General features: G+C 50.5%; 1 protein-coding gene across 1 annotated transcript in view; it reads right to left on the reverse strand.

The window, feature by feature from the left end:
* The window catches only part of SORCS3 (sortilin related VPS10 domain containing receptor 3), an 810,393-nt gene that overhangs the window by 306,713 nt on the left and 482,262 nt on the right, over positions 1-21,418 (reverse strand). Inside the window, exon 6 of the mRNA XM_066601804.1 lies at positions 4,799-4,863. Within this exon, the coding sequence (XP_066457901.1) occupies positions 4,799-4,863 (65 nt within the window). The remainder of the gene's footprint in view (positions 1-4,798; positions 4,864-21,418) is intronic.

Consider the following 21,418-nt stretch of genomic DNA (forward strand, 5'->3'; position numbering starts at 1 on the left):
CTCACCTCCTCCCCTCCCTGTAGAGGTAACAAACCTGCTCACAAAACTGTACTATAGTAGTCTATGGCAGATGGTCACAGCTCCCCACCTCCCCCTCCCTGCACACTCCCATAGAAGTGAATGAGTCCTCTCCACCTTGCAGTATCCTCTGGCCCATGCCACTGCTGTAAAGCATATCTCTAAGTGCTGTGAAGACGCTCCGGCCGCCCGCAGTCTTCACCGAAATCAGTATAAAACTGTGAAAATGGACCATTTAAAAGTCATTAACAGTTTGGCGCTCGACCTGCGGGGGGCGCTGCCACCATTAACACTTTAGTCTCTGGCCCTGTTTGGTGCTCGGCCTGCGGGGGGCGCTGCCACCATTAACACTTTAGTCTCTGGCCCTGTTTGGTGCTCGGCCTGCGGGGGGCGCTGCCACCATTAACACTTTAGTCTCTGGCCGTGTTTGGTGCTCGGCCTGCGGGGGGCGCTGCCACCATTAACACTTTAGTCTCTGGCCGTGTTTGGTGCTCGGCCTGCGGGGGGCGCTGCCACCATTAACACTTTAGTCTCTGGCCGTGTTTGGTGCTCGGCCTGCGGGGGGCGCTGCCACCATTAACACTTTAGTCTCTGGCCATGTTTGGTGCTCGGCCTGCGGGGGGCGCTGCCACCATTAACACTTTAGTCTCTGGCCGTGTTTGGTGCTCGGCCTGCGGGGGGCGCTGCCACCATTAACACTTTAGTCTCTGGCCATGTTTGGTGCTCGGCCTGCGGGGGGCGCTGCCACCATTAACACTTTAGTCTCTGGCCATGTTTGGTGCTCGGTCTGCGGGGGGCGATGCCACCACATCAGTAGTTTTCCTAAAGGGTGTGGATTTTTTTTGCAAACTTTTTTTATTTCTTCTAAACACAAAATGAAAGCACATTTGCGCAGCGTCTTCATCAGAGTCCGGCGTCTCCAGCGGCGGTGCGGAGTGGTGCGTCTCCATGGCAACAGACTGTAAACTGTGCAGTGTGATTCTGGGGCGTGCTGTCGGGCTGCGCTCGGACGGCCCCTTTATCGGCGACCGCGTTCAGGTGTGCGATTTCTAAACATTACCTGATTTGTGAAAAACGTCAGCGCGCCGTTGTGCCTCCGTTGTGCTGCCATTCTGCCACCGTTGTGCCGCCGTTCTGCCACCATTGTGTCGCCATTCTGCCACCGATGTGCCGCCGTTCTGCCGCCGTTCCTTGCATTTTTTTTGCCCATTCTAGTCATCGGATGCGCAGAAATAACCCCCTGCGCCCCCAGAAGGAGGCGGCCCGGCGCGCTCTACGTTTTACGGTTCGTTAGCGCTAGAATAAACAGCGGCGGTCCGTGTGGTTGTTCGTAGCAGAGAAGGTGATGCCCCAGAAACGCAGGCGCAGCGCCGGGCTGACATCACACGGGCGCCGCCGCCTGCCGATGGGAGGGGTTTTATGTCACAACTGCCTCGCGGGAGTCGCGATCGTGGACAGCCGCCATCAGCCGCAGCAGAGGACCTCCCACTGTATGCAGGGCAGACCTGGCATCGCACCGCGTGCTCCTAGAATGTGCTGCGCCGCCGCGCCCGTCAGAACACGGCGCAATTGTTTTCCGCGTCGCTCCTGCGTATGACGCCATACAAACTACGGGGTTCGCGTCTCACAGCCTCTTCTCGCCCGCGGGAAGCGATACGACACGGACGCTCTGCACGCGCATCACAGCCCATGTGTTTTTTTACAAATAGTCCGCGCCGTCCGAATACGCCTCCTCCGCCATCTTTGAACTCCTCCAGGACCAGAGACTTTATTTTTATTTTCCCCGTTTTTTTCATCCCGCCTTTCCCAGGCCATAATGGTTTTATTTTCCGGTTGACGCCGCGGTCGGGGGGGGGGGGGGGGGGGGTGGAATCCTGTAATCTACTGGAAACAAACTATAAAAATGTTGGTGGGGAGAAATAAAGTAATTGCGCCATTTTTGGTGAGGTTTAGTTCTCATGGCGGTCACCGTACCGCCCAGACGGGCGGCTACACGGATGACACACGGATAGTTTTAAATGTTTCCCTATTCTTAGGGCTTATTCACACGGCTGTTGGCGCTTTTACGTGCGCATATACGCCCTAAACTGCTCTCAGCAAAGGGAGGAGGCGGATCAGGGGTGGAGCTAATGTACTATGCTCCGCCCCCTCCCTGACCCTTGGCGCAGCCAGCAATTGGAGGGGGTGCGGCAGAGCTTAGCCCCCATCCATCCTACCCTCCCATTGCAAACAGTCAGCAAGGGGCGGAGAGGAGCAGGGAAGGGGGTGGGAGTTTAGCGTTCCCGCTGCTAGACTCCCTCCCCCCTCCCTTCTCCGGCAGCTGTCATTGGCTCCCATAGATGTCTATGCAGCCGCCGGGCGCTTTTACACTGCGGAAATACGCCCATGTGCGCCGCTGCATTGTAAACCCGCGCATCAGAGGCGCAGCGTATATCGCCAGCGTGAAAACCCTGATAGACGCCGTGTGAGTCCGGCCCTAAAACGTAGAGCGTTTCTGCCGCCACATTCGTAGATTCAGAGCTGTACTTGTCGCGGCGGCGGCGCCTCGAGCCTCGCCGTCTGCAGGTGAGCCACCGCTTCTATCAGCATTTTTGGAAACGCGTCTTTTTATTCACCTTTTATTCAACGTTTGGAGCCGAGATACCAAAAAGCTGCGCAATTCTGTTGTGTGTTTGTTCTTCAACGTGCGGATTAAACATTGCGACATTTGCGCCGATAACATTATGGGGGGTTTAGGGGTTACACTTCTATATTTTTCATTATTTTTACTGTTCGGACATTATTGAATCTCTTTCTTCCCCTCTTGCCGTTCCCACGGGGACTCGAACTTGCGATTATTTGATCACTTGTACCATATACTGCAATACTTCAGTAAACATATTGCGGTTTCTGATGTTGCCCAGGGCGGGGCTTGATGGTAGCCAATGGCATGGCTGACTGTTTAGACCTGCGGTCAGCTTTAAGTGCCGACTGATGGCGCCACCTACTGGCAGCCGCTGGTCTTGGGAGGACACGTCTCCTAATGCCTCGTTTACACGCCTGCAGAGCGCTGAGGTCACCGCTAAGATCATGAGCGTTTAGACCGGCAGGGTTCACCGCTGGACCGCGGGCGTCTCACTGGCTTCTCGCTCAGCGTAGATTCTTCCATGCGTAACGCCGAACGGGGTGCGAGAATCCCGCGATCCAGCGATGGTTTTCTGCGGACCTAAAATCACTGATAACGAGAAGCGAGAGAAGGGAGAGAAGGGAGAGAAGTGAGCCCTTTATTTGTCTTTTCACGGGACGATTCGCTCAATTTAGTTACTTTTAACAAATTCTGATCAATAACCGTCCCGTGTAAACAGCCCCTCCCCCGCTGCACGCGCACTGCGTGTATATATAACCCCCCTCCCCCGCTGCACGCGCACTGCGTGTATATATAACCCCCCTCCCCCGCTGCACGTGCACTGCATGTATATATAACTCCCCTCCACCGCTGCATGTATATATAACCCCCTCCCCCGCTGCACGCGCACTGCGTGTATATATATATATAATTTGCATAAGGGTGACTACCCACTACAGTTTTTCTTTTTCACTGCGAAATTTGCAGCGTTTTTTTTCTCCAGGGGTCTATGGGACTTTTAATGTTAAAATTGTGATCACGCAAAATCGCAATTTTGCGCGATCGCGATTTTAACAATACAAGTCCCATAGACCCCTGGAGAAAAAAAAAACACGCTGTAGTGGGTAGTCACCCTAATGCAGTCATGAAGCGGTTAAACTGTGCCAAGATCTGGGAGGAGCGGCAGAAATTGATACAATGAAGACGGATTTCTGGGGCGTATTTGCGATTGTAGCAGCGGCGGATCCGCAAACGGATTTAGTCCGATTCATCAGGCCGATCCTGTGAGTGGAGGATTTCCCAATACGGATTTCAAATCCACGCCGTAAAATTGTCCACATTGTACAAAAAATGGCGCTGTCCGTGCAAACAAATAGTTCACTTCTAGAGGCAGAATCAGCCCAATCTGCTGTGTGCCGGTTGTCAGGCCTGCAGGATCAGACTACATGGCTGTAACCATGGAGACACAGAGCTCTGCAGAGAGGCTGCGTGCACAAAGCGCTGGGAGGGGTTCCAGACGGGTTGTGAAGGTGAACGCACCATTTAAGTGTTCGCTACTCCTATAACTGCTTCGCTCTTCATGGAGCAGCAAATGACCTTCCTGCCGGCTTCACTGCTGGGACTTGCAGTGCTTTATGACTGCTGCGCATAAATTAGGGCTCATTCAGACGTCTAATAAAACCGCAGCATTACAGCCTGAAACCAGCCGTTCCGGCGCGCTCAGAGGGGCGGAGGAAACGCGCAGCATTTGTAGTGTGCGGATACGTATGAACTGCGGACTCTACATGTGCAAAAGCTAATTAACCACACACCAAACTGGGACGAAGGCGCATGAAGACCGCAGGCTGAATACCGCCATGCGTGCCGGTCGCTTGGCAGTGAATACGCACAATATACGTGTATTACTTGCATATTTACGTAGGACATAAACGGGGCCGACAGCGGGTTTTGTGTGCATAAAACGGGCAACCCCCCCCCCACCACCAGAAGACTGAGAGAGGCGCGGGGATCATGTTGTGTGAATGAGCCCTCAGCGAGAGCGCAGCGGTGCTACGTGTAAAACCCGCGCAGATGTCGGCCGTCAGGCACAAACCGCCTTCTGTGGATCAATTAAAATGCAAATTTCAGGTATTAAAAAGCTGATGATTGTGCATTGTGCTCCATCGCGGTACTCACGTCCGTCCGCGGTCCGCGCCTCCATGTGCACAAGGTCCGCCTCCTTATCTAAGCCCATTACCGACCTGCGAGAAACAGAAAAGACACAATGAGATTCTTCCTGCCGCTAATTAAACTCCATTGTATTCTAATTGCCTGACCAATTGGGCGGAAACAACTCCTATTGTCTCCGTATATCATCCAATAGAATGCGAGCACCGCAGTGAATACTGACACAAAGGCAGCAGGTGGAAGGCTATACCCATCTCAGGAATCTTATTTCAAGGTGTTTGCGTCCGTCTGGCCATGGCGCTCTGTCCATGGAGGAGGCGGTGCGTTTCCCTGGCAACAAGCGGTAAACAACCAGGGGGCCGAGGAGTCGATACATGTGTAGTGGCCCGAAGTCTATGTTGCTGCCCTCCATAGTATCATACATGTCATGTCTTCTGTAGATGCGCTGTGCAGCTGTCTACTCTCTTCTTATGTGTATTGCACAGCTGCAGCATGTGAGGGGTTAATGTCTGCAGGTTGCTGGGAGATGTCTACAATGTATCAATCTGTCTGGTCACATGATCTATGCTGTTTATAAGTAGGAGGGATTTGGGGGTGGTAGGGAGTTCTGTTATCTCCCACAGTTGAGAGTGAAGTGCCGCACATGGGGGACCTTCATCCCTGCTGTGGTGAAGAGATGGAGGAAGAGGAGGAGCGGCTCCCTAAGCCAGGAACCGTGGAGGAGAGGGACTGAGCGTGCCCAGGAAAGGCCGAGCTCCCCGTGCAGAGGTACTGACCCTACCCCTGTCCTAGCAGCGGCTCCTGTCCGATAACTTGGCCCCCAGGACGGCCGTCATCCTGTGCAGAGGTACTGACCCACGTGTCTGTGAGTGACCCCACCCCTGTCCTAGCAGCGGTCAGATAACTTGGCCTCCAGGACGGCCGTCATCCTGTGCAGAGGTACTGACCCACGTGTCTGTGAGTGACCCTACCCCTGTCCTAGCAGCGGCTCCTGTCCGATAACTTGGCCCCCAGGACGGCCGTCATCCTGTGCTTCCTCACTCCCCTCCGATCTGCTGTTTTCTCTGCACGGCCGTCTCTTGTATTTGTGCCTTCTACCAAGTTTTCTACAAGTATAGTTCTGCCAGGCCCTGACCGTTCCCAGGGACCGAGCTACTTTAATTCTGTCTGCGGCTCCCTTATTTACTGCCAAGGGTCATTCTGGTGGGTAACGGGATGGTGGCGTCACCCGTGACAACCTTATCTCCTGTTCCTATGTATATTGGCCATCCCTATCCGAGGGCTGTCCAGAAGAGGCCCAGCGCTGCCCTGGCCGAGGCTACGTGCGTCCCTGCGGGAGGGAGCCTAGTAAGTGCCACCATGACAAGCCAGCATCTTACCCTCCCCGCTCCTCAACGTATGCCCAGTGTACAGAGTCGCCCTACGGGGCGCTGCATCTGCAATAACTGGAGAACGGCGCATATTGAATATAACCATTTGATGGGAGAGCGCAGGGTTTAGTGATTTTGTAAACACAGTGAAATAGGATTCCCGAGATGCGAGGACCCCGTAACATGATGCCCAATAATGCTAATTATACAGTAATTGTTTCCCGCCCCAAAAACCAAATCATGCCGGGTGGCTGCGACATAATAATGTGATACAAATGTGCAGCGAGCTGGTTATTCACTATGGGGGAAGAATATAATGCTACATTACTTATCCCGTACTGCCCCTGAGTTACATCCTGTATTATACTCCAGAGCTGCACTCACTATTCTGCTGGTGGAGTCACTGTGTACATACATTACTTATCCTGTACTGATCCTGAGTTACATCCTGTATTATACCCCAGAGCTGCACTCACTATTCTGCTGGTGGAGTCACTGTGTACATACATTACTTATCCTGTACTGATCCTGAGTTACATCCTGTATTATACTCCAGAGCTGCACTCCCTATTCTGCTGGTGGAGTCACTGTGTACATACATTACTTATCCTGTACTGTTCCTGAGTTACATCCTGTATTATACTCCAGAGCTGCACTCCCTATTCTGCTGGTGGAGTCACTGTGTACATACATTACTTATCCTGGACTGCCCCTGAGTTACATCCTGTATTATACTCCAGAGCTGCACTCACTATTCTGCTGGTGGAGTCACTGTGTACATACATTACTTATCCTGTACTGATCCTGAGTTACATCCTGTATTATACTCCAGAGCTGCACTCCCTATTCTGCTGGTGGAGTCACTGTGTACATACATTACTTATCCTGTACTGTTCCTGAGTTACATCCTGTATTATACTCCAGAGCTGCACTCACTATTCTGCTGGTGGAGTCACTGTGTACATACATTACTTATCCTGTACTGATCCTGAGTTACATCCTGTATTATACTCCAGAGCTGCACTCACTATTCTGCTGGTGGAGTCACTGTGTACATACATTACTTATCCTCTACTGATCCTGAGTTACATCCTGTATTATACCCCAGAGCTGCACTCACTATTCTACTGGTGGAGTCACTGTGTACATACATTACTTATCCTGGACTGCTCCTGAGTTACATCCTGTATTATACTCCAGAGCTGCACTCACTATTCTGCTGGTGGAGTCACTGTGTACATACATTACTTATCCTCTACTGATCCTGAGTTACATCCTGTATTATACCCCAGAGCTGCACTCACTATTCTACTGGTGGAGTCACTGTGTACATACATTACTTATCCTGGACTGCTCCTGAGTTACATCCTGTATTATACTCCAGAGCTGCACTCACTATTCTGCTGGTGGAGTCACTGTGTACATACATTACTTATCCTGGACTGCTCCTGAGTTACAGCCTGTATTATACCGCAGAGCTGCACTCACTATTCTGCTGGTAGAGTCACTATGTACATACATTACTTATCCTGTACTGCTTCTGAGTTACATCCTGCATTATACTGCAGAGCTGCACTCACTATTCTGCTGGTGGAGTCACTGTGTACATACATTACTTATCCTGTACTGACCCTGAGTTACATCCTGTATTATACTCCAGAGCTGTACTCACTATTCTGCTGGTGGAGTCACTGTGTACATACATTACTTATCCTGTACTGATCCTGAGTTACATCCCATATTATACCCCAGAGCTGCACTCACTATTCTGCTGCTGGAGTCACTGTATACATACATTACTTATCCTGTACTGATCCTGAGTTACATCCCATATTATGCCCCAGAGCTGCACTCACTATTCTGCTGGTGGAGTCACTGTGTACATACATTACTTATCCTGTACTGACCCTGAGTTACATCCTGTATTATACTGCAGAGCTGCACTCACTATTCTGCTGGTGGAGTCACTGTGTACATACATTACTTATCCTGTACTGCTCCTGAGTTACATCCTGTATTATACTCCAGAGCTTCACTCACTATTCTGCTGGTGGAGTCACTGTGTACATACATTACTTATCCTGTACTGATCCTGAGTTACATCCTGTATTATACCCGAGAGCCGCACTCACTATTCTGCTGGTGGAGTCACTGTGTACATACATTACTTATCCTGTACTGATCCTGAGTTACATCCTGTATTATACCCGAGAGCCGCACTCACTATTCTGCTGGTGGAGTCACTGTGTACATACATTACTTATCCTGTACTGATCCTGAGTTACATCCTGTATTATACCCCAGAGCTGCACTCACTATTCTGCTGGTGGAGTCACTGTGTATATACATTACTTATCCTGTACTGACCCTGAGTTACATGCTGTATTATACTCCAGAGCTGCACTCACTATTCTACTGGTGGAGTCACTGTGTACATACATTACTTATCCTGTACTGACCCTGAGTTATATCCTGTATTATGCCCCAGAGCTGCACTCACTATTCTGCTGCTGGAGTCACTGTGTTCATACATTACTTATCCTGTACTGCTCCTGAGTTACATCCTGTATTATACTCCAGAGCTGCACTCACTATTCTGCTGCTGGAGTCACTGTGCACATACATTACTTATCCTGTACTGCTCCTGAGTTACATCCTGTATTATACCCCAGAGCTGCACTCACTATTCTGCTGCTGGAGTCACTGTGTACATACATTACTTATCCTGTACTGATCCTGAGTTACATCCTGTATTATACCCCAGAGCTGCACTCACTATTTTGTGTACATACATTTCTCATCTTGTACTGAATAGTCTACCGAAGGCCGGCCTGATATTGCAATGAACAGAATTGGCGCCAGAGAAAGGGGAAAGTATCCCGAATCCCCTGTCAGCAGGCTAAGGGCACCTGGTGTAAGCTTCCTGTGGTCCATAGTGCTACAGTCCCAGCTAGGATCTGCTACCTGATCTACAACAGTAAGGGAGATGTGATGTCTTGCCCGTCACCCTTCTGTCCCCCAAGTGTTGTCCAGGCGTCCGGCGTCACCTCGCCCTCCTCCGCTGCAGCATTTCTCTCGCAGTCTGCCCTGTTATCCTTCATCATAACTCAGTGTGACGGCACATCCTCCTCCCGGGGCTGCGGCTCTGACCTTGAGATCTTCCGGCTGCCAGATCTCTTGATTTCCCTCTAGCTGGTTTTTCACTGGGAAGTGTTCTTGATGCTTGGAGAAGTGACATCCCCGGGGGCCGCGGCCGTCCTGCTCCTCGTCCGCAGGGCCACAGCTGTGGGGCCCGGCCTCTTCAGGGATGAGAGCAGAACACATTGTATTTCACACTTGTTTAGGCTCGCGCCCCGCAGGGAAGGAGTCGGGGGAATCCTGCACAATAAATAATTCATCGCTTTCCAAAGGCAAAACGCTGTACGATGAGGAAGGAGCGCCGAGAAGCGCAGGACAGCGCGAGGTGTGATGGAAACAACGTGTGACGCCTGTCCTTGGGTGACCCTGCTGCTGCTTGAGATGTCAATTACAACGAGGTGGAGAGGAGGAACTCCTAGGAATGTGGATGGCGGATCTCTTACTACTCTCTCTTAAAGGGGTTGTGCCAAGATGGCGCCCCCTGCTGATATACACAGCAGGGACCCCACCCAGCTAGCGCTCTGTCCTAGCATAGACAACCGCTCACAAGGGCCCCCATCATGGTGGACTTTTTGCCAACCTGGTATAACCTCTGAACGGCTGTCCTGTAATACCGCATTGCTCCTGAAGCGGGAAATTTTTTTTTTCCCCACCAGAAACAGCGCCCCTTTTGACCACAGGCTGTTTCTGGTATTGCAGCTCAGGCTCAGATTAGGACTAAGTGCAACAGCCAGACATCTCCTATGTGCAAGAGGAAAACTAGATGTGAAGCATGGGGATGAGATGCAAAACGTGACACAACCTGTGCTTTAAAATGGGGCTAAACTGACAGAGCCTATGAGGAAGATGGGTGCTGTCCTGGAATCATGGCTGAGATGCAGTACCAGGTTCAACCTGTAGATAAGAGAGGCGCTGTTTGTAGGAAGCGAGGCTGACCTGTGATGTCAGTTATAAGCCACAGACACGCTGCTATTTCTGGAAAATGGGGCAAGGTGCAGTACCTGACAAGGCCTCTGGAAAAGGGGGCGCTATCCTAGACTATTGAGCTGGGCTGCAATACCAGACCCCCCCCCCCCCCCCTTTACCACTCTGTAGGGGGCCGTTACTACACGTTTCTCCATGGAGATCACCGTGACATCAAAGCTTATAGAAACAAGTTGCCAAGTGTTGAAGTTGTTTCACAGCGGCTTCAGATCGGGTGTTACAATGTATCGGATTGTCTAGTCTGGATACATTGTATCAAACCCTCAGCTGTGAGCAGAATGAGGCAGCACTGACAGCAGACACACGATGTGGGAGGGTATAGACGGGTTCACATGTGATGCGCACAATGTTTGCGCTAAAAGTTTCAACTTTTCACTCTTCTGGACACATCTAAAAATGCTAAGGGAAGTGGGTGTGGTTAACTGAGGAGGCGGGGCCACCAAATCTCCAAAAAATGTATTACCGGTATTGTTAAAGTCCGAAAAAGGCATACATTTTAAGGCAAACCTACAGCTGCTGATACATTTGGTGGTTTACGCCAATGTACTTTTGTGTGATACCGGAAACGCCATAAATGTGCGCCAAAGTCTACTAGAGAGCAGCACCACCTGTAGCAAAGTCATAAGTAAACGCAGAAGTCGCGGTGGCGTCCCAGCGGCCAGCGCTTTTCATTGTTTAATAAACTGCAACCCGAGTTAAAGAGATGAAATATTAAAACGCGTCGGCGCCATAATTATCAGGCGTGTAAACATATACAATCCAATTAGCGGCTCCTCTACAACAAGCTCTACGGCAGCCGCCATCTCCCTCCCAGGTTTACTGCACATCAGAAGAAGCCGATGAAGGACGCCGCTGCAAGTGAGGCGCTAAAAGCCTTTGGGAAACATGTCGGCTTCCTTCCCCTCCCCCTCCCACCCCTCCACAGGTCGTGTGCGGTACTGCAGCTGAGCCCCATGCACATCGGTGAAGCTGCAGTACCAGATACAACCCTACGACAGGCGCAACGCTGCGATTGGAAGAAAGCCGCAATGTTTTACCAGTGATGGACAGAAAGTAAAATGCATTCCACAAAACATACATATAGTGCTGTAAGAAAAGTAAGTGAACCCTCTGTAGCTCGCTGGATCCCTGCAGCGATCACTAGTGATATGTGGTCTGATGGTATATAAGAGCGTACAGCGGGGCTCGTTCTTATCTGACTTCACAATTCCGCAAACGCTAAAATAGCAACTTCTCAAGTATTTTCGCTGCTCCCCGACATTTTTTTAAAAAGTTGGCAAGCCTAGCATTAGGGGGTGTGGCCATGCCAGCCAATCAGGCAATCAAGGGGAGTGAATTATAGAGAATCCTGTGCCCGCCCCGGTCAGCCCGCTGCACCGAGGTGCCGCTAAACGCAGTCTCCGAGGATGCGCCAAATGCAGCTACTAACACGCGAGCGGTTGTCACGGCTTATGAAGCGCATTGGGGTTTAAGGTCTGCTTTACACCAGGATTGTGGCATTAAACAGTCACCATTTGCACAAGAGTCAACGATTGCAATTTTTTAAAGTTTTCTGCTGCCCATAAGGTCTCTGTTCTCCTTATAGGGAGCCCCGCTGTACGCTCTTATATACCATCAGACCACATATCACTAGTGATCGCTGCAGGGATCCAGCGAGCTACAGAGGGTTCACTTACTTTTCTTACATGATAACGGGGCCATTATATTGGGGGCCCCGTTACAGGTTTAGCATTGGGGCCAAGAAGCTTCAAGTTACACCTCTGGTCCGCACTGTGACTTGTATACACAACCCTCTTCAGGTCATCTGCAGCATCTCCATAGAGTTATGGTCAGGACTGTGACTTGTATACACAGCCCTCTTCAGGTCATCCACAGCATCTCCATATGGTTATGGTCAGGACTGTGACTTGTATACACAGCCCTCTTCAGGTCATCCACAGCATCTCCATATGGTTAAGGTCAGGACTGTGACTTGTATACACCAACCCTCTTCAGGTCATCCACAGCATCTCCATATGGTTATGGTCAGGACTGTTACTTGTATACACAGCCCTCTTCAGGTCATCCACAGCATCTCCATAGGGTTATGGCCAGGACTGTGACTTGTATACACAACCCTCTTCAGGTCATCTATAGCATCTCCATGGGGTTATGGTCAGGACTGTGACTTGTATACACTACCCTCTTCAGGTCATCCATACCATCTCCGTAGGGTTATGGTCAGGACTGTGACTTGTATACACAACCCTCTTCAGGTCATCCACACCATCTCCATATGGTTATGGTCAGGACTGTGACTTGTATACACCACCCTCTTCAGGTCATCCACAGCATCTCCATAGGGTTATGGTCAGGACTGTGACTTGTATACACAACCCTCTTCAGGTCATCCACATCATCTCCATATGGTTATGGTCAGGACTGTGACTTGTATACACCACCCTCTTCAGGTCATCCACAGCATACCCATAGGGTTATGGTCAGGACTGTGACTTGTATACACAGCCCTCTTCAGGTCATCTATAGCATCTCCATGGGGTTATGGTCAGGGCTGTGACTTGTATACACAACCCTCTTCAGGTCATCCACAGCATCTCCATAGGGTTATGGTCAGGGCTGTGACTTGTATACACAACCCTCTTCAGGTCATCTATAGCATCTCCATGGGGTTATGGTCAGGACTGTGACTTGTATACACAACCCTCTTCATGTCATCTATAGCATCTCCATAGGGTTATGGTCAGGACTGTGACTTGTATACACAACCCTCTTCAGGTCATCCACAGCATCTCCATAGGGTTATGGTCAGGGCTGTGACTTGTATACACAACCCTCTTCAGGTCATCTATAGCATCTCCATGGGGTTATGGTCAGGACTGTGACTTGTATACACAACCCTCTTCATGTCATCTATAGCATCTCCATAGGGTTATGGTCAGGACTGTGACTTGTATACACAACCCTCTTCAGGTCATCCACAGCATCTCCATAGGGTTATGGTCAGGACTGTGACTTGTATACACCACCCTCTTCAGGTCATCCACAGCATCTCCATAGGGTTATGGTCAGGACTGTGACTTGTATACACAACCCTCTTCAGGTCATCCACAGCATCTCCATTGGGTTATGGTCAGGACTGTGACTTGATCGTTCCAAACTACAAACCTTCTTTCCAGCATCCTGTAGTTGATCACTTGTCTTTGTGTTGTTGTTCTCTTGTATCACCCAATGTCCCTTCAGAGAGGTGCCTTGGGCTCTTCTGTGTATTACCTGATGCAGCGCCATACATATTGTTGTGGCTGTGTCTGGTACTGCAGCTTGCTGAAGGAAATAAGGCTGCATTGCCATGCTAGGCACAGCTAGGAGATTGTGATGGCCATGCTGTCAGGCCTGCTGGGAGTTGTAGTTTGGAGGCCGCTGGCCTACAGAAATGAATTCTGCCTATTTACAATATTTCCTCAGTCACATTTTTTGATTTGAATACATTTTTGTAAACTTTAGCTTTTCTAAACAATCTATTAAAAACCCAATAGCAATAAAAATCTGCCACAAGTCCCATTATTCACCGGCGCCACATCGCCAAAACAAATGTTTACGCAGAGAAGAATTTATTGTGCTCCTTCGCTGCCCTCCATCTTTGTCGCACACATAATTACGGCTGCATTTTCCATCTCGCTGTAATGAGTTGAGATGGAAACAATCTGAGAGAATTTGTCATTGTATATTTCATTCTTGCAGGAAGAGCCGGAGCCTCACGGAGCGCTCCCCGCGAGCGGCGTCCCCGGGAACACGAATGTCAGCCGGGATAAGGCAGAGAGAGGTGTGAGGCTCGGGGGGAGAGGGGAGCAGCGAGCCGACATAATCCCCTCACTGACTCTAATGTTACACCGTGTGGTCACCCCTGACACGCACCAATGTAGCAGAGCTGAGATGGCCACATGTAGCAGAGCCCAGATCAGAAGATAGAAGGAAACTGGTAACTTTACTTTAACGGGGGACTCCAACACTTCTGGTGCCAAGTGTGAGACGTAAAGATGGCAACCGGCACCCCATCCTTATCGGAAAAGTCACGGCAGGAATCTGCAGGTCGTACATTTCTCTAAAACAACTACATGGTGACATGATCTACCTTATACACCGACAGCCCCTTTATTACCCCCATCTAGTGGCGCTGGACCTCTTCAGACCCGCAGCGATTTGCCCTGACATAGATCGCACTCGGTGGTGAAATGGTTCTGCAGGAATATCGGCCCCTGTGGACAGGAAGCTTCTTGTAGTTGCTGCAGATTAGATGGTGGTGCTGACATGTCCTGACCGGCTGACAGGAAGGGGTCAGCGATTCATGCTGCTTGCACCAAATTCTGCCCTCCCATCAGCAACATAAATCTGGACCCATCTGACCAGGAGATGTTTTCCTGCTGCTCAGTGATACAAGTTTTGCGCTCTTTTGCCCGCTGGAGTCTTTCTGTTTCTCTTAGACACAATGGCGCTGGAACTGGACGCCCGCTGTTATACCATCCGTGCGGAGGAACGGCGAGTTGTGCGTTCGGACACGTTAGTTGGAGCCCCAGCGTTGTATTCAGCTGACTGTGCAGCCTGTTGGTCAGAACGATTCCTGACATCCTCCTCCGACCCCTTTCAGTGATGAGTTGTTTCCGTCCACAGGATCCCCTTTCACTGGATGTTTTCCTCGATCGCGCCATTCTCTGTATACTCTCCACACTGTTACATGATAAACACCCAGCGGTTGGCGGTGAGACCCCGGCTAGTCTAGCACAGATGACCGGCCTCACTGGAAGTTGGGTTTTCACCAGGTGTATGAATGAGGACACATATGAAATGGCGGCTTTGAAGCGCATCTTCTCCGTCACACGCTGCACCTTCCCATAATGTAACCATAAATGTGCAGGAAATAATCTGCTGACTCAGGGAATCCCATCTCCCCGTTCATCAGCAGTAGGTGCCGAGGCCACGGATGACACCACGTTGGCTCACCCGGCCGTCATGTATAGATCTTCCTGTCAGCTCAGTCCCCACCCACATTAACGATTCCGCCCTCACAGCCTGTAGAAGCGGCGGCCTCCTCCGGAGCAGCAGGACTGCCGTCAGACGGCGTTACTAATGTGATCGGCACACCCATACAGATCATGGCACAGGCTGGATGCTTCTTCTTGGGCGGAGGCGGATCCTCTGGGGTGAGGGGACAGGGTTTGGCCACTTCTGATGATCTGGATATTCGGTAATGGTCGGCACTTGTTGGCCTGCATGTATAAGAGGGGTTCGGGGTTCCCAGACACAGGAACGCGCTCTGCAGTTAGAATACCCCGTCTTCATACTTGCATTAATGTTCCTCCTCCTCTGAACGCTGCGACGTGCTGACTGCTTCCTCCCGCCCGTAACGCGTTGACAGTGTGAGCTGGGTGTGCGCTTCGCTCATGCAGTTATATACAGATTTACGGCGCGCTGATCACATGACGGACTAGATGCCTCTGATGTGAAAGCCAACGACAGATTGAAGTCCTTACTATTCAGATATTCTACAAAGACCGGCAGTCGGCAGATAATCCACGGGTGGTCTCTGTACCTGCCGCACCAGACCATGGCGTCACGGTTAGGGGAATTAGAGATATAGAACTCCTCCCAATGCGACATCACCAAACTGGCCACAGCTGGCGAGTGTTTGACCCCGTCGGAACGCCACGAACCTGCAGAAAGTATCAACCATCAAGTGCAAAAAAACCCCAGGTCATCAGAAATGTAGCAACTTGGACAATGTATTCACGGAATTCCAGAGAATAACTACTAGAGTTTTTTAGATGTGTTCAATAGCCAAGACCGCCAAATGCAAAGGAACAGACGAGTACGGCGGCGGCGCATCATGGGTTAAACTAATGCCACGCCCCATATTTAGTGCTCATCACTTCCCAACACAATGAACCCCGTTTAACAAGAGATTGCAACAAGTCATTGAGCCAGGCTGAAGGACCGTCTGCACAAAATAATGGGGCGCATGTAAGGAATACAACTACCTTCGTGCATTCTGGGTAAAGCGGGCATAATTGGCGCAACCAGATCAGATGTTAGCAGATATTCCCGCTGACAGACCTCGCTCTCTGCCTACACAAAGTAGCATCGTCTGTAACTCCCGGTATACATTCCTCCACCCGGCATCAACAACTGCTCCCCCTTCAGCCGCCATCTTTATTACCACAGAATCCGGGTTGGTTTCTCTCCAGCTCTTCAGAGATCTCAGGCTTGAGGACAGAATAGAGAGAAGGCCACATCTTGGAACCCCCCAATAGAGGCCAAAGGATGGAGCGAAGGGTGGGCAACCCAAAGACCAGGGTTTGTGGTACATGCTGACAGGGGGGAGGAGTCAGACGGCAAGAGCATCAATGGAAGTAAAGACCCCGGATTACAAAACTGATAATGACCAAACTCATCAGATGCGTTGGGATCCACCATGGAAGGACCTACGAATGACCACAGAAACGTCTCTTAACCGTCAGCCTCGTGACCTCGATTCATCCGGAATAGTGGACAACAATGGAGCTCTGGAACGTGTCGTTCTGCCTGATCTGCCGGGGGTTCTTTCCGCCTTCTTTGTTTTTGGACTGTCTTTTATTTTTGGATTTTTTGGCAGTAAGAAGTCTGTAACTTTGGAGTTGGAGCCCCCTCACTTCAGCGGCACTGCAGGCTCCGCCCCCGAAGAGCTGGAGCTGAGCCCTTGCTTATCATAGGACGCTTCATGTCTGGTCTTCAGGGGTAGGTCCTAATACTCAGCGTCTTTTACGTCCCGCCCGGTCTGGGCTGCAGTCGTATACGTCCCGCTGAGGTTCTTCATCCCCGGGATGTCCTCCTCCAACTCTGATGTTTGATCATCACATATCGTACGCGTTTTACAAGAGGACAAATCTTCATATTGTTGCAAATCCTTTTAGTGCTGGATCAGATCCTTAACCCTTTAAGGCGGCGGTGGCCCTTTTTTGGTTTTCCTCCTTTTCCCCGTTCACCTCGCTGCTCCAGGACTTGCGGGACGAGTTGTATCTTTCATTGCACCATTTAATGTACTGAAAAACGTAAACCGAATTTCTCAGTGGAGTGAAATGGAAACCACAACCCACGGCGTGCAGACCGCAGCAAAAATGGCGCGAGCGCTTTATTCTGCGAGTCGGTGCGATTACGACGAGACTAAATTTATAGAGGGGTTTTTTGCTGTCCTAATTTACAAAACAAATAAGACTATTTCCTTCCGCCATCTTCCGGCCGCCATGTTTTATTTGCCCGCTGACTTACGGTAGTTGCTAGCGCTCACTTTTGCAGTTCACGGCACTTTTTGATTGCTTTTTATTAAATTTTCCCCTGGGGGCGCGATAAGTAATGTATTACTTTGATTGATCGGACTTGGATGCAGCGATACCAATTGTTATTACTATGCGAAAAGAGGGGTGTTGGGGTGTGCTTCTGGGACCTGTAGTACTGCGGGTCTCCACAGGCTGGGTGTGCTCTCCCCACTGGTCTGCTGCGCATATATAGCAGTCCCTCTGCTGGTATCCCCTCACTCCTGGGTTTGGTTTTTACTGCGGAGGTCCTGTGGTGGCAGGTTTACGAGTCTCCTTCCACGGAGCAGTCAGATCCCATAGCGGGGTCAGCAGCTTCTTGCCTGTTGTGTCCGGACGCGGGGGCGCGGAGACAACTGCCCTTAGAGCGCGAGCCATGTTGGATAGGACATCTGCAGCCGGCGGTCCTGTTTGGTTGGATGCTGTATTATTGATACTTTATACAGAATGGCGCGGCTCACTTGTTTTTTCGCTTATTAGCGCAGTTTCAATATTAGGCTGTTGTAACGTTATTATATGTCCCCCATGGTGGTCACGTGATTGAGTGATATTAATTGGCTGATACTTTAGAATATCTTGTACTAGATTGGAGAACACGCTATAAGGACGTGTAAGCGGTTATTTTACACGCTACTCCGGTTTTATGGTGACAAATTCAATGGATATTTGAAATAAACCCTGAAATTTTAGGGGATTCCTTCAGGGACGGACATTTTGTACTACAGTCCACTCAGCGTTGAACGCCACAGGAGGTGCGGTTTGTGCGTGGGGGGGCGTGGTTTGTGCATGGGGGGGCGTGGTTTGTGCGCGGGGTTTCCCTTCCCAATTTTTAAATATTTGTCACTTTTTTTTCATGGCAGAACATGGCAGGGAAGCTCTCACAGTTGCGCAGGCGGCGGCTCGTTGGGTTTCAATAGAGGCTGCATGATAATGAGTCGGCCACATGTCTCTCCATAGGCTGCTGTCCAGAAGGCACAAGAGGCCGACTGAGCGGGGGGGGGGGGGGGGGGGGCTCCAAAAGCTACTGTTATTCTGCGGGTAATAGGGTATATTAGTTCATATCATGGTTGATTTTTTTTCTTAAAAGGCCATTATGGCAAAAATGCGTTCTTCCATCCCTGCCCCCCTCACCTGATTGACCGGTACACTCTGGAGGTCTCATCTGTATATTACAGTCACTTCCATGCAGTGCAGCACCCTGTCTGATACTTATCAGCCACCATCTTGGTTTGTAGATTTTCCCCTGCTTTCTCTGCCTGAATGCTCTGCTAACACTCCCATGATGCATCAGCACAGCATTACATCACCAGCTACAGGCAGTACTATCTCAGTCTGCAGGGAGGGCAGTGTGGTGATCACTACCTCTATATAAGCTAAGACCATAAGTATACAGTCAGACGAGCTGTGATCTCCTTCATTATAACTGTGTGAAGGGAACCTCCAATGCTTAGCAATGACTACAATAGAGGTTTCTGTGAAGAGCCTGTGTGGTGCAGTCCATGTAATACTATCATGCAGGATGGTCTGGTGACTCCTGGAGAGAACAGAGAGACAAGTAATTCCCAGGTGGTCAATATGAGATCACATGACCCACCCGGGGGGAAAGAGTCCAGCAATCGGGCTTCATATACTGGGGACTAATGACATGAATGTCCCGGAGTGGCCCTTTAAGTCGGGCCCCACCTTCACCTGGGGATAAAAGTGATAAACGGCTCCGCTGTCCCCAGACGATGAGCTCATCAGCTGCGAGGCCCGCCGGACGAGGGGGGATGGACGCGGCGCACGGTGGACATTAAGCATCCTATTAATATTCCCTTCGTGTAATTTCGCCGCCGTAATCTTTCTTCCTCATCTTCGCACTCTGATTAAAAAGTAAAACTTTTTTTTTTATTGTTTTGCCGTTACTATAAAATGCGCAGCGGCGCTCTATTCCAGGCTTTAACGGCTTCTAAATCTCCTCTCTATCGCCAACTTTATGGCGAATAGTTTATCATAATTTAAAGGCTCCTCGCCGCGCGGCATTTTGGGTATAAAATAGGATTATATGTATAGAATAGCCATTTAATCAAGCCGGCCCCTCCCCCTCCCTACAGGCGAATCATAAAACCTGAAGCGGATGCTGAATTCGGCGTCGCCTCCTTTATATTCTGCTTAACGGCCGCCATCTTTTTCTTAAAATGCACTAAATAATTTAGAAAGGTCCCTTACGTTTGTGTTCCTTAATTAACACGAAATATGTGATAGCGAGACGCCGCGCAGCAGAGAGGAACGCCATTACTGGTAAGAGAATCTGCTTTAGTGCAACAGAAAGATGGCCGGAGCTGCAGGTAGTGCAGCGCCCCCCGGAGGAAGCGCCTCTTGTTCAATCATTGGGTCATTTCATCGCCTCCTATAATTGTCGCATGAGCGGAGAGACGGCGACAAATTTTGTAACATTTCAAAAAGTTGCACTTCTTAAACCTACTAAAACCCTCGCCCCACTCTGACCCCGCCCCATTGTCTAGACCATGTGGAGCAAGAGGCGGGGCAGCTGCTCTTTTAGGTACTAAGCAATAGGAAATTTGTCTAAATTGATTTGTGCCAAAAAGAAGGTGAAACCCCATCTGGAACCCCGGTGCAGCTCCAGTAATAAATGCGCCCAGTGTTCAGCAAAATGTGTTTGCGCCAGACTGCTGGCAGCCCTCAGCGGGCGACATTGTGAACCACATTCTCTCCATGTCCGAACTTTACTGAACAGGGCATCTGGGGCGGGCAGGCAGCGGGGGGTGTGCGGCCGAGGTGGAGGCAGGTACTAACCGAACTTCGGTTCGCAGGTCGATAATTTGACAATTTGACTTGTTTTTTGGCAAAACCAGCAGGATCTACCGCCAGGGACTACTGCCAGCATCTACCGCCAGGGACTACTGCCAGCATCTACCGCCAGGGACTACTGCCAGCATCTACCGCCAGGGACTACTGCCAGCATCTACCGCCAGGGACTACTGCCAGCATCTACCGCCAGGGACTACTGCCAGCATCTACCGCCAGGGACTACTGCCAGCATCTACCGCCAGGGACTACTGCCAGCATCTACTCCCAGGATCTATCACTAGGAACTACCACCAAGAACTAACGCAAGTATCTACTGCCAGACTCTACCGCCACGATGGTATGGTGCACGGGTCCCTGGAGGCCCCCATGGATGCACTACATGATGGTATGGCACACAGGCCCTTAGGGGCCATGAAACATGGATTACAATTTGGTGTTGTGGCCCCTGTAAGGGAGAGAGCGTAAAACCAAATAGCAAAACCGAAGAGTTGGATGTGAGGAGTGGAAATCCGCTTACCGCATTTCTCTAAGTCCCGTAGGACAGACGCTATGACTGAAGAAAGTTGAGTGGACTAGAAGTGGCTCCTCCGGCTACGATGCCTACATGGAGCCGTTCAGCAGGGCAGTCCAGGCTGACGCTATTACTGCTAGTGGACAGCAGAGCGCCGGTTCAGTGCCGATTACTAAGAGCCAGTCTAAAGACAATGCAAATTTTAGCGTGAACACGTGAGGGGGGGGGGGGGGGCTTTGCCATGATCGCCTCGTTGGACCAGGGTTCATTCCAGAGACCCTCAACGCGGATCGGTACCTAAATCTCCTGCAGATGACGGTGATGACCTCCTGGATGATCCGGCCCATCATAGCGAAGGAGCCTCTTCCAGTCCCCTGTCTTTCCTTCAGGGTGCGTTCACACGAGCGCATAAACGGCGCGTTTTTGCGCCCAATCGTATAAACGTGACGATCTGAGGCGTTGGTTTCCAATGTAG

Source organism: Eleutherodactylus coqui, chromosome 4 (genome assembly GCF_035609145.1).
Source record: "Eleutherodactylus coqui strain aEleCoq1 chromosome 4, aEleCoq1.hap1, whole genome shotgun sequence".
Taxonomy (NCBI): Eukaryota; Metazoa; Chordata; class Amphibia; order Anura; family Eleutherodactylidae; genus Eleutherodactylus; species Eleutherodactylus coqui.